The sequence below is a fragment of the Marmota flaviventris genome, chromosome 14 (assembly GCF_047511675.1).
Source record: "Marmota flaviventris isolate mMarFla1 chromosome 14, mMarFla1.hap1, whole genome shotgun sequence".
Lineage (NCBI taxonomy): Eukaryota > Metazoa > Chordata > Mammalia > Rodentia > Sciuridae > Marmota > Marmota flaviventris.
In genome coordinates, this window is record NC_092511.1 from 87,023,506 (window position 1) to 87,036,713 (window position 13,208).

Below are 13,208 nucleotides of genomic sequence, written 5' to 3' on the forward strand. Positions count from 1 at the left end.
AGCTGTATTGGTTTTTTCTTTCCCCAATGATATGAAGTACCATTTTTAAACAGTTTTTTTAATATTTACTTTTAGTTATAGTTTATTTTACTTTATGTGGTGCTGAGGATCGAAACCAGTGTCTCACATGTGCTAGAAGAGCGCTCTACCTCTGAGCCACAACCCCAGCCCTAAAGTACCAGTTTTTTAAAAAAAATTTTTAGTTGTAGATGAACACAATACCTTTATTTTATTTTTATATTTGTATGTAGTGTTGAGAAACAGTGCCTTACATGTGCTAGGCAAATGCTCTACCATTGAGCTACAAGCCCAGCCCTAAAGTCATTTTAAATAGTACATCCTATGTCTGTGGATGTGTTTCTGGACTATGTGGCCTCTTTGATTAATTTTCCTTTTCTGTGCCAGTACCATATAATTTTAGTTATGGTAGCTTTATGGCATTTTGTTAAACATTATATTTCTCGATTAAATTTTAGTACTCTGCCATAAAATTTAGAAACCAGGAATTTAAGCATAATTATAAAATGAAGACAGTTTCATTTCTCTTGCTGCCTAATTGCTTAGAAGCAAGACACAACCTATTGAACTTTTAAATGATAAATGTGATATTGTGCTTATCTGAATTTTATTTATCACCAAATTTGTAAATTGTGTATATAATGACATAATTGTTAATATATGTTGTTCCTTAATATCATTTTAACATACCAAGAGTCTGTAGCATATAATGAAGCATATAATTTATTAAATGATCAGACTGAACATATTAATATGGTGTTAGTTGCTATAGTAATTTGAAATATATAAACCTGGTTGATGAACTCTAGGCTTGTGAGTTTTTGTGCAGTAATCTTTCTTTCTTAGACTGTGTAAAAGATAAGACTAAATCAATGAAAAGTCTAATAGTGGGCTATTTAAATACAAAAAGTTTATTACTTTAATGTAAGGACACACTCACCTCTGTCAGAGTCTTGCCTGAAGAAGTCCTAGAAGGACTACTTAAAAGAGTAGATAAAAGAATGGTTTATCTTCAACTTGTGAATAATTTACCTTCTAATGGATGCTGCTAACATATATGAAGGACATTTAAAAGTAGTTTGTATATTTTAGCATTTCTCAATAATAAGCCTTTAATTTGCCTGTTACTTTATTTAAGAATAGTTATCTTTCATTCACAGTTTAATGGTAAATTTGAGTTCAGTCTTTCTATAATTATAAAAATTACCAAATTGAGGTTTTATTGTTTTCCTTCTTTAAATTAAAAATAAACTGCACTATTTCCAAGACTGAGGGAAGCCTAGATTGGCTGAATTCCCACAACGAGAGTGCCCTTTTTAGAAGTCATCAGTTTAAAGGGTTATTTAGGGTCAGTATTCTTCAGAGAGGGCAAGAACTGTGTCAGGCTGAATTCTCTGCTTTCAAAAGGAAAAACATCTAAAATATAAGAAATATGGAAAACATCTAAAATATAAGAGCTAGGATTTCCTTAAAATATTAAATTCATGAATGGAAATTTTGCCTGGCTCAGACAAGAGTATTTCTGGAATGTTGGATGCATTTGAGAATTGGAAAGCTATCTGAACTTTCAAGGAAGACCTGGGCAGCAGTTTTGGAGATAGTATTGTTGATGCAGGGAAGATGTAGGAAATTTTAATAGAGGACAAAATGGAAAGAGATGCTTTGAATTCGTAGAATGCCCTGAAATGAGGAACCCTCCAGCCTCAGTAAATCAGTGTCCCAGATAGAATGGGGATTAGGAGATGCATGCCCAACATTGGGGATATGAACATCAAGTGTGTTGTCACCATTCCCACGTCATTGGGTGTGCTATTTAGGTGTATAATCACTGGACATAGATTCCTTGCATAATATGTGGACAGAACTTGAAACGAAAATTTTTAATTTGCTGACAAAGAGTGTTTGGGTTCCTATAGCATTGGAGATTTTGCTATAAGTACTAGGAAGTAGGGTCTGAGGCTAAAGCTGCTGTTAGTTTGTCTGGAATTGAGATAGTATTAAATTTATTTACTGGGAAGAGTTTACTTTTGGTCATATTTTTAAAGGTCAACAGAGTTAACATGTTTTGAGTATTATATTAGTTATTGCTCTGTAACAAATTATTCCTAAACCTTAATGGTTTCAAACAGCAAACATTTATATTTTAGGTTCCATGAACCAGGAATTCAAGAGTGGCTTACCTGGGTGGTTCTGGTTCATAGTTTCTCAGGAAATTGTCAAGACAGTGGCAGGATGCGGTCTTGGCTTGACTATTCTTGGAGAATTAGCTTCTAAGATGGCTTATTTAGATGGCTATTGGCTGTTGGCAGGAGGCCTCTGATTGTTGCTAAGTGAACATCTCCCTAGGGTTGCCTGACATGTTCTGTATGGCAGTTGCCCACCCCTTCCCTAGCCAGTGATCCAAGAGAGATTTTGCCTGACATGTTCTGTATGGCAGTTGCCCACCCCTTCCCTAGCCAGTGATCCAAGAGAGGTAGTGCCACATCTAGTGTGGTGTGCTGACTCCAACTTTTGCTAGTATACTATGTAATTTATTCATAAGTGGTTTTTTTTTTTTTTTTTTGAGTTGTTTATCCCAGCTAGAATGTTGCCCCAAGGCAGGGATCTTCACTTTTTTTTTTTTTTTTAAATGTTAAGTGCCTAGAACAGATACATGAGTGCTTATTGTATATTTTTTGAGTGACACAGTTACTATCTGACATATATTTTGACTGTAGTCTTTTTCTTTCTTTTATTTTAGCCCTGGGGATTGAATCCAGCAGCGCTTTACCACTGAACTATATCCCCAGCCCTTTTTATTTTTTATTTTGACATAGGGCCTTGATAAGTTGCCCAGGCTAACCTTGAAGGGATTCTTTTGTCTTAGCCTTCCTAGTAGCTGGGGTTACAGTCATGTGTCACTGTGCTCAGCTTGTTTTTTTCTTTTTGGCTAGAGTATAAACTCCACAAGGGCAGAGATTTTTGTTTGTTTTATTCAGTACATATCACAGTATCATGCATTTAGTAGACAATAATTGAATAATTGTCAAATAAGTAAAATCACTGGGTTATCATTTTTTCATTTCGGCCAGTTATAATTTTATTTTTCAGAGTAGAATCAACATTTTTAATCATTATAATACAAGTATGAGCTTGGACTGTGGCTCAGCAGTACAGTGCTTACCTAGGATGGGTGATGCCTTGGGTAGCACTGCAAAAACAAAAATGACTAGTAGTACATGTTTATTATAAGAATTTAAGTCCACATACAAAAGTATAATGAAGATAATAACATCTGCTCTAGTCACACCTTGTTAGGCATAGATACAATCTGTTTTCTTTTGTTTCTATGTTATTGGTTATATGTTATCCTGTCTTATCTATATTTAGGATGTATGTGTATAAATTTATTTTTTATGGAAAAATGTCCTATTAGATATTCTGTTTTGTTGATTTTTTTATACTTAATTTAGAATGGGAATTTTTACACATTATTTTTACTAGACTCATGTCTTTTTATTGTCTATGTAGTAATATAAATTAAAACATTAGAAATTATCCATTCAAAACTATTCATAAGCTTATCCAAACTCTAAGTTCCAAATAATAGGATCTCTTAATATTTCATAAATTTAAATCTGACTGCCAGACTTCCAGAAATTTTAGAAGAGAACTTTTCTTTGATATAAGGAGGCTGATTCATAGTGAGATAGGGAGAAGGGAGCATGGGAAGAACAGACGAACTCTAGATAGGGCAGAGGGTGGGAGGGGAAGAGAGAGGGGGCATGGGGTTATTAATGATGGTGGAATGTGATGATCCTTATTATCCAAAATACAGGTATGAAGACACAAATTGGTGTGAATACACTGTGTATACAACCAGATATATGAAAAATTGTGCTCTATATGTGTAATAAATATTATAATGCATTCTGCTGTCATATATAAATAATAAAATAAAGTGGAAATGCTTTAAAAAATTAATGAAGAGGGGTGGGGTTGTGGCTCAGTGATAGCATACTTGCCTGGTATGGGTGAGGTACAGGGTTCATTCTCAGCACTGCACATAAATAAATAAAATAAAGGTCCATCAAAAAATGATTAGAGAGCAATAGTTTCAGAAAATTGAAATCTAAAATATAGGGGGTATGTGAGTGAGCTTTTTGTTGCTCACAATATACTTGAGAAAATAAATTTAAAAGGAGGAATTGTTTATTTTGGCTTAAAGTTTCAGAGATTTCATTCCATGGTTATTTGACCTGTTGCTTTTGGACCTATTGTGAGGTAGCATATTCATGGCAGAAGTTTGTGGCATAGGAAAACTGCTCATCTTATGACAACCAGGAAGTGAAAAGAGAGAGGAAAGGGCCAGGATCCTTACATATACTTCAGGAGCATGCCCCAGTGACACTACTTCCCTGCACCAGGCCTTAACTCCTGAAATTCCCACCACCACATCCCAATAGCACCATTAGCTGGGGAATAAGCCTTCAACACATGAGTCTTTGAGGAAATTTAAGGTCCAAATCATAAGAGCAGGCAAGATTAGGACACATGGTATTGGAGAATAAAATCGGGGAAGTTGATGAATTGAAAAATATGTTCATTAAACTAATAGGCTAACTTTCAGCAGAGAGCCTTATTGCCTTAAATAAAAACTTGGTCATTCTCCTTTATGAACATATAGTGTAGACATATGCTACATATATGACTATAGGTGGCAGTGCTTTAAGACTTGGTAATAAGTTCAGTGTCGCAGGAGTGATACAAAATCTATTAAGTGGATTGAATTGAACTAAGCTATTTAAAGTAGTTTTGAGGAAAAGGCAGAATCTTCTAAATGGTATAATTTGAGGAAACTTTTTTCCTAATCATTCTTTATAGACTTCTTATTCAGAATTATAACTAGTAGTAACATTTTGTTCTAGTTCATAGGGAGTAATTTGGTAAACTATAACTCATTATTATTTTATATAAAACATTAGGTGATTTAAACTCTTTGTTTCATCCTAGGTTCTTTTACCGTTAAAGGTTGGTAAATACAGGGGTGGGTTACCTTTTTCAAAAAAAATATTCACTGTTTTTAAGTGAATTCCTGTTTTTGTTTTTGATGCTCTTCCTAATTGAATCAGCTTAAGTATCTTTAACATGAATTATTTCTAATTTTACAGATTGAACTCATTTGCCAGCAAAATAATATAATAGTATTAGAAGATACAATAAAAAGGCTTAGATCTGTAAGTACACTTTTTGAAAATATATGTAAGGAATCATTTTATCCAGTTAAGTAACCTACAAAAATAATTGTATATACATCATACCTTTTGTAAGCAATAAGAATTTTATTTTTCAAAAGTCAGCACCCCAGGCTGGGGTTGTGGCTCAGCCATAGAGCATTCACCTAGCATGTGTGAGGCACTGGGTTTGATCCTCAGCACCACATAAAAATAAATACATAAAATAAAGGTATTGTGTCCAACTACAACTAAAACAAATATTAAAAAAAAAAATCGGCACCTACTACTGGGCCACAGCAGTATCTCCATCTGAAAGAGCAATGCTTTTCATTGCTCCATTTCATCACTACTTTCTTTCTTAGAACAACTTTTGGTTAGTTTTTACTAATGACTTTTACTGTTTTTAAATGTTACATAATGGCACTGAAAATTTTAATTTTTAAAATATAAGATAAACATATTAAATTTTTTATTGCCTTTGGTATTATTTTTAAACCATAAATTGTTTCATTTCTTTTATTTTTTTTAGTACTGGGAATTGAACCCAGGGGCACTCAACCACTGAGCCACATCCCCAGCCCTATTTTGTATTTTATTTAGAGACAGGGTCTCACTGAGTTGCTTAGCACCTTGCTTTTGTTGAGGCTGGCTTTGAACTCTCAATCCTCTTGCCTGGGATTAAGGCGTGTGCCTGGCCATAAATTGCTTCTTAGTCTCAAATGTTATGTTTGATTTATATGACAACATGAAATGAAAATTGCTCTTTTTAAATATTTTAATCTTATCCTTTAAAACATTTTAAAAACTTTATAGAATGTTCGTAATTTTCTCCCAAGAAAGTATTGATAAAAAAAGGTAAAAATATTGTAAATGTTTCTAAATGTATTAAAGTAAATCAGAATTCATGGAAGTGCATTTGAAAGTATGTAATATTCAGCGTCCACTCAATTTATTCATTCATTGAACAATTATTGAACAAACTAACTAATGTGTTAAGAGTAGCATGTAAAGTTTTTTTTAGAAGCAAATTAATTTTATTTCTAAGACTTATATTAGGTTTTGGATATTCTTGGTATTTCTGCCTTTTTTGTTACCATTTTTTCTTCAAAATTAGGAGTATTTTTTTAGTCAAATAAAAATATAGCACATCCAGTAATGGTGAAAAAGAAAACTGTCTAATTGCATTTTTAAACCTATTGATGAATATTTTTTTAAATGTTCAGTTTTTTAATACCAAATTTAATATTTTTAAGGATCTATTTGTTTTCCTTTAGAAAAGTATGCTATAGTTTAGCTTTAAATAATTACCTAATTTTTTCCTCCTTGGCAAGATAATTTTAGAGACTGAAAAAGCACAAAATAAATCTCCTTCTAGACTTGATTCCTTTGTAAAGACTTTAGAAGCAGACAGAGATTACTACAAAAGTGAAGCTCAGAATTTGAGAAAAATGCTCAGAAGTAGATCTAAAAGTCCAAGACGCCTGTCTCCATCTTCTCGGGTAAGTTGGAAACTTATAAATATTTTGAAGTTTGTTACTCAAACACTGACTGTTATTCTTTGGTTTACCTAATCTGGGAATACTTTGTTTTGATTTGGCATGAATTATTGTATCACAAAGATTGGGAAAAAACAGGTTTCTTTGAAGGCAGAGTGGACAACAATATTGGTTCTTTATTTATTGATGGTTAGGAGGTAATTAGACAAATTTGGAGCAATTTGGGATGAAACTGTTGTAAAAGGGAGGTGACTTTTGTTATTTATTCTTCACTATTTCATTGAATAGTCATGTTTGTATAATAGAGATTGTGTACTATCATCAGCAGCACCTTTTTATTAGTTCCGTATGTGAAAGAAGAACTTCACATTCTGTATAATTGAAGGGTGCAAACTGTGATGTAGAGCTTTTGAAGACAACAAGAGATCGTGAAGAACTTAAATGCATGCTGGAAAAATATGAGCGTCATTTGGCAGAAATTCAGGGTAATGTCAAGGTTCTTACATCTGAGAGAGACAAGACCTTCCTTCTTTATGAACAGGTAAACTTATTTATAAATAAGCAAATTTTATAAGTAACAACACGTGCTTTTAGAGGTATATAATTTTTTAAGTTCTATGAAGTACATAAACCTATCAATCAAATTAATTTAACCAATATTTGGGAATTATGTTCTTAAGATATTCCTAATGAACGGTAACATATTTCTAGTTTTATATGAGTACTCACATATACTTATACCCTCTAAAAGATTATATACGTGTGTAAAAATAGTCTGATTTTTGGATTAAGAAATAAGGCTAGGGGTTGGGATATAGCTCAGAGATAAAAAACTTGCCTAGTATGCATGAGGCCTGAGTGTTGAATCCCAAGCACCACAAAAATTAAAAAAAAAAAAAAAGAAAGAAAGAAAAGAAAATGTATAATGATAGGATTTGGTGACTTCAAGGTAAAAAGATCAGGATTTGAGTGTTAAATACTACATTTTATTTTGGGAACTGCCGTATAATTTACTTAATTTCAGAGAGTAAAATCACATTGTAGTTTATCTCTGTCTTGTTGCTTAAAAATGCATAGCTTTTGTGAATCAGATGGCTTTTTTAACCCCAAACTGTTAAATCTTATGAATCACAACATAATTTCTGTTAGTTACTATGTGCAGAGTTCTAGGGTTACTACTCTAAAGGATAGAAAAAAATTTTTTCTATAAGCCTGCAGTGTAATCAGGGAGATAAAAGTATATAGTGTTTATTTTTGTTGTTGTTACTATAGGGTAAGTGGTTTGGATGATGTTTTAAGAAATAAAAGAAGTAAGCATTTTTAGTTAGGGTGATCAAGAAAATCTTTGTAAGATGTGGAATTTCAACCCTGGAGAATGAATGGGGCTTCTATTATCCTGAAAGGGTCAAGGAGGAACATCCAGTCTAAGAGAATGGTATGAGGCAAACGATAAAGAGAAGTAAATCAACAGATAACTAGGTCAGCTTAAGACTAGAGCAGATTGTATTTGTTAGTGAAGTAAGAGACATTAAGACTTGAAAGGAATATTGAACTAGAGCAGGAATCTGGAAACTTTCTGAAAGGCCCAAATAGTAAATATCTTCAGCTTTTCAAGCCTTGTGGTCTCTATTGCAACTGTTCAACTCTGTTGTAGGTGAAAACAGCTGTAGATGATACATACATGAATAAATTGAAATTATAATAAAACTTTACGGACACAGAAATTTGAATTTCACATTATTTTTACCTGTTATGAAAAATTATTCTTTTGCTCCCCAGCCATTTATTTAAACATGTAAAAAAAATTATTAGAAATAACAAACGGCCAATGAATATATATGAAAGAAAGTTTAACATCTTTAGCTATCAGGGAAATGCAAATCAAAACTACATTGAGATTTTATTTCACTTCATTTTAGTATGGCAGTCATCAAGAATACAAATAGTAAAAAATGGCAAGTATGCGGGGTGGGGAGGAAAACTTATATGCTGCCCTTGACCCGTGTGGGCAGCTGAATTTAAGGTCGCTCATGTGAATTTCCAGAGACACCAAATAAAACACAGACACACTTTACCTTTAAACAAGCTTCAGGAGGGCTTCTCCACTATCAGCCTCAGGCTCCCCAAATGGGAGAGCAAGAGAAAGTCACGAGAGGCTGGGGAGAGAGCAAGCACATTCGGAAATGAACTTTTATTGGGGGGACCCTATTCTTAGAAAGTTCCATCCAAAAAAGGCCAGAAGGGGCAGGGTTAAGGGACAGGTGAGTATAATTCAACCCAAGGGGTGTCGCCTATATCTGAAGACACGCCCTCAACTTTCTGGACCAGAATAATGTCCAGGTCACTGCAGAATATAGTGACTGGTCAAAACCTTTCACTTTAGGATGGAAGGTACGAATCATTCAGAGTGGCTCCTCACACTTATACATTGATGATAGGATTGTAAATTAGCACAACCACGTGGAAGTCAGTATGGCAGTTCCTCAAAAGACTAGGAATGGAATTACCATATGACCCAACTGTACAACTTCCCCTTATTTATTCAATAGAATTGAAGTAAGCTTACTATGGCAATACATGCATACCTATGTTTATAGCCACACAATTCACAATAGCCAAGTTATAGAACCAGGATAGGTGTCTATCAACAGATGAATGGGTAAAGAAAATGTGGTATATATGTCATTTTTAGGAAAATCGATGGAACTTGAGATTATTCTGTTAAATAGAGCAAGGGTTGCATATTTTCTGTCATATGTGTAAGCGAGAGGGAAGAAAAGCAAGAAAGGGGCATTGCTCTTGAAATTAGAAGGGACACTGGTAAAACAGAGGCAGGAGATCAGCGGGATAAGGAAGAAAGAAAAAGGAAAACTGGGGAATGAAAGTGACCAAATTATGTTATGTTAATTTACGAATATTTCATGATGTCTTCCACTATTATGTACTATTATAATGTACCAATAAAAAATTAATTAAATAGAAAAAACATTCCTAGCTTATAGATTTATAAAATCAGGAGGCAGGCTGTATATTTGGCTTTAAACTCTATATAATTTGCTCACTTCTGGACTGTGATGGTAGAGGCTATCCCACAGACCTAATTATGGACTCGTACTTTACTTTAAAAGCAGTGTGCAGTTTCTTACTTTTAAAGCAAGAGAAATATGAGCAAAAATCAGTTTTAACCTACTGGCAACCTTTTATTATCTTACACATAATCTTTCTGTATTTCTATTTTTATGTAACAATTTGTCTTTTAAGAGAATTAGAGGAGACACACACACACACACACACACACACACTGTGTACTCCTTACAAGACTGTTACAATGTGCATGCACAAGACATTTAAGGACGTAGTGAGGGTGCCATCAGTAGAAATAAATACAGGGACCAATATAAGAGACATGAAGGAAGACTTGACAAGATTTGATTTTAGAGACAGAGATACTATGGTAATATTCACTAAACCAGTATTATGTGTGATTTATGCCGATTTCAAATTTATTCCACAAATGAAAATAACTGAAATTCTTTTTGAATGACAGAATTGTGATAATAGAAGAACTAAGAAAGTCATTGGTGGTTTGAGGAAAATTGTGATTTTGTTGTTAGATGGAGCAAAATCATGGTGATATGATCAGGTAGTTACTGCCATCAGTCAGTAAGAAATATAGGATTGGAGAGGGGAGAGAGCAGGAGCTGATATGTGGCTCTAAAAGTCATCTTCTTAGAGGTAAGTTCTGAGCCTCATGGTAAATGAAGTCTCTAAATGTGAAGGCTCTACACAGCATAGTAAATTAAGTCTCCAAATATGAAAGCTCTTCTTAGACAGATATCCTCCCACCCCCATAATCTACAAGAGGCAAAGAGGAAACTTTGAAAGATAAAAAGGAAGACAAAAAACTAGGGTAGACGTTGTTACAAGCACAAGGGAGGAATGAATCTCAAGAGAAAGGTTATTAAAAATAGTGTCAGATGTTGCCAAAATATGAAGAACAGGAACTGAGAAAAGGCCATGAGATTTGGTAAGTTCAGTAGTTGAAATTCTGTAGTACCACAGGGATGGAACACAGGTTATACTGGGGTGAAAGAGTGGTAAGGAACAATTGGCAGTGGGTACAGATAGTACTGTGGGGGGTGGTGGGGTCAAAGAGACATGGCCTGGTAAATGGGACAGTAGGATTAAGTGATAGGTTTTCAAAATAAGAAACCCTTGTACATGATTAAAGGTGGGGGAGACAGACAGTAGAGAGGACACTGTTCAAGTTGAGAGGAAATAATTATAATTCAGTCAGGGAGCTATAAGAAGGCACTTTAGAATATGAAGTCTGGTGTTTCTAAGGAAGACTTAGCTATGGAAATTGGAAAGCAATATATCTTTCTCTGAGACTTGGAGACTAACTGAAAAGGTAGTGATCCCAATGAAGAAGAAAGAAGATAAGGAGACTTACACAGTGAAGTCTCCTCTTCAGGTGTGCAATAGATTTGGGACTTGGAGGTCATGAACAAATGTTCAGAGAGTATTGTGGGCTATTGGGAAGGATTGGTGGGCTTTTCTGTCAGTGTAGAAGTAGCCCAGAGATGGAAATGGTATATACACTTGGAGACAGAAACACTATGGCAATATTCACTAAACCAGTATTCTGTGTGATTTATGCCATTTTCAAATTTATTCCACAAAATAGATAACTCCTTCTCTGTTGCAATGACTTGGCAAAGACATTATAAAGCAAACTCCTATTTCAATTAATTGACTTGCATTTATTTGTATAAATGTATTTGAAAATAAAAATGGTAACATTTCCTTACTGAACAAATATTAATATAGGCTTGTACTTTAACCAGTTAGGTATAAGCTATATTATATTTAGTTTAAAGCTTGTTTTAAAAAATTCTATGTATTTGAATAATAGGCACAGGAAGAAATTGCCCGACTTCGAAGGGAAATGATGAAAAGCTGTAAGTCTCCAAAATCAACAACAGCACATGCTATTCTCCGGCGGGTAGAGACTGAAAGAGATGTGGCCTTTACTGATTTACGAAGAATGACCACAGAGCGAGATAGTCTGAGAGAAAGGCTAAAGGTTTGGAATAGTTTTATCTATCTGAACATATGTGAAACACAAAAAGATTGACACTAAAAGCACTTTATTTTGTCTGTTTTTTTAAACAGATTGCTCAAGAGACAGCATTTAACGAGAAGGCTCATTTGGAGCAAAGGATTGAGGAGCTGGAGTATACAGTTCATAACGTAAAAAAAAAAAAAAATCACTTGGCTAATAACCTCAGTGGCTTTAAAACCCTTCCTTTTTTTCCCTTTGTTCAGAGAAGTTCTTTTACTTATCTAAGATAGCGTTTATAGTCCTTAAGGTGATATGTATGATGTAAACAGTCACTTTTTACTTATTTCCTTCTGAAAATGTGAGTAAAGTTTTTTGTGTTACTTGCAAAGTATTTTATTTAAAAAAAAAAAACTATTAGAATGTGTTCTCAGGAATTTTAGTAGCTTTACTTCCTTATTTTGTTAAAGATAATATTGCTAGATATGAAGATATAATAAAGAATTTGAGATGCTATAAATAGATGTTATGACTATAAAATCAGAATTAAGAGAATTTGACTTTTTTTCACCAAGTTTAATTGAGTATATTTATAAAATTATCTATAGTTTTGTTATAATAAGTAAAAGAAATTAGAAAAATTATGTTTCTTTTCATAATCCTGCTTTATATGTGTAATTTATTGATGTTGGGTAGCAAATAAATCCTTTTGCAGATAGTGTGCATACTGTAGTCAAACTGAACCAGAATGAAAAATGTAGACTGATATGTTTTATTAGTCTTTATAAAAAAGCTACACAATGATTTGCTTTTATTCTTACTATTCTATACCTTATTCATACAATCTTCCATAGCACTTAGGTCTAATCTGATCATCACATTAAGTAAATTTTGCCATAAATCTGGTTTGTACAGAGGGAATATGTCTCTGCAGGAAGACTGCTCTGGCTGTTTTCTTTTTTTTTTTTTAGCGAAGACAGTAACTTTGTCATTCTACTTGTTAGCTTGATGATGAACGTATGGAGCAAATGTCAAATATGACTTTGATGAAGGAAACCATAACCACTGTGGAAAAAGAAATGAAATCACTAGCAAGAAAAGCAATGGATACTGAAAGTGAACTTGGAAGACAAAAAGCAGAGAATAATTCTTTGAGGTAAACTAAATTACTATTAAATAACTAATGGTTTATAGTGTATGTTATAATGAAAATTATTAAATTTTATTTTTGAGAGGATTATTATGAAGCAGCTGTAGAAACCTCAGGACACATTGAATGATTTCCCCAAGATCAGAGACTGTAAATGGCACACTTAACTGGGAAGTATACTTCAAGTAATATTAACCTTACATTTGGGTAATGCCTCAGCTTATCTGAAATAGCTTTTACAAAGTCCTTCCGGGTATTGAGCATAT

General features: G+C 33.6%; 1 protein-coding gene across 7 annotated transcripts in view; it reads left to right on the forward strand.

The window, feature by feature from the left end:
- Positions 1-13,208, forward strand: part of Tsga10 (testis specific 10) — a 106,244-nt gene that overhangs the window by 19,778 nt on the left and 73,258 nt on the right. For 6 of the 7 annotated variants that reach the window (XM_071601852.1, XM_071601847.1, XM_071601850.1 and 3 more), the window contains exons 4-9: positions 5,169-5,234; positions 6,566-6,733; positions 7,116-7,271; positions 11,646-11,816; positions 11,906-11,983; positions 12,797-12,948. In XM_071601852.1, coding sequence (XP_071457953.1) covers positions 6,683-6,733; positions 7,116-7,271; positions 11,646-11,816; positions 11,906-11,983; positions 12,797-12,948 — 608 coding nt within the window. In that variant the 5' untranslated portion in view covers positions 5,169-5,234; positions 6,566-6,682. The remainder of the gene's footprint in view (positions 1-5,168; positions 5,235-6,565; positions 6,734-7,115; positions 7,272-11,645; positions 11,817-11,905; positions 11,984-12,796; positions 12,949-13,208) is intronic. The other variant, XM_027950639.2, reaches the window with a different exon arrangement.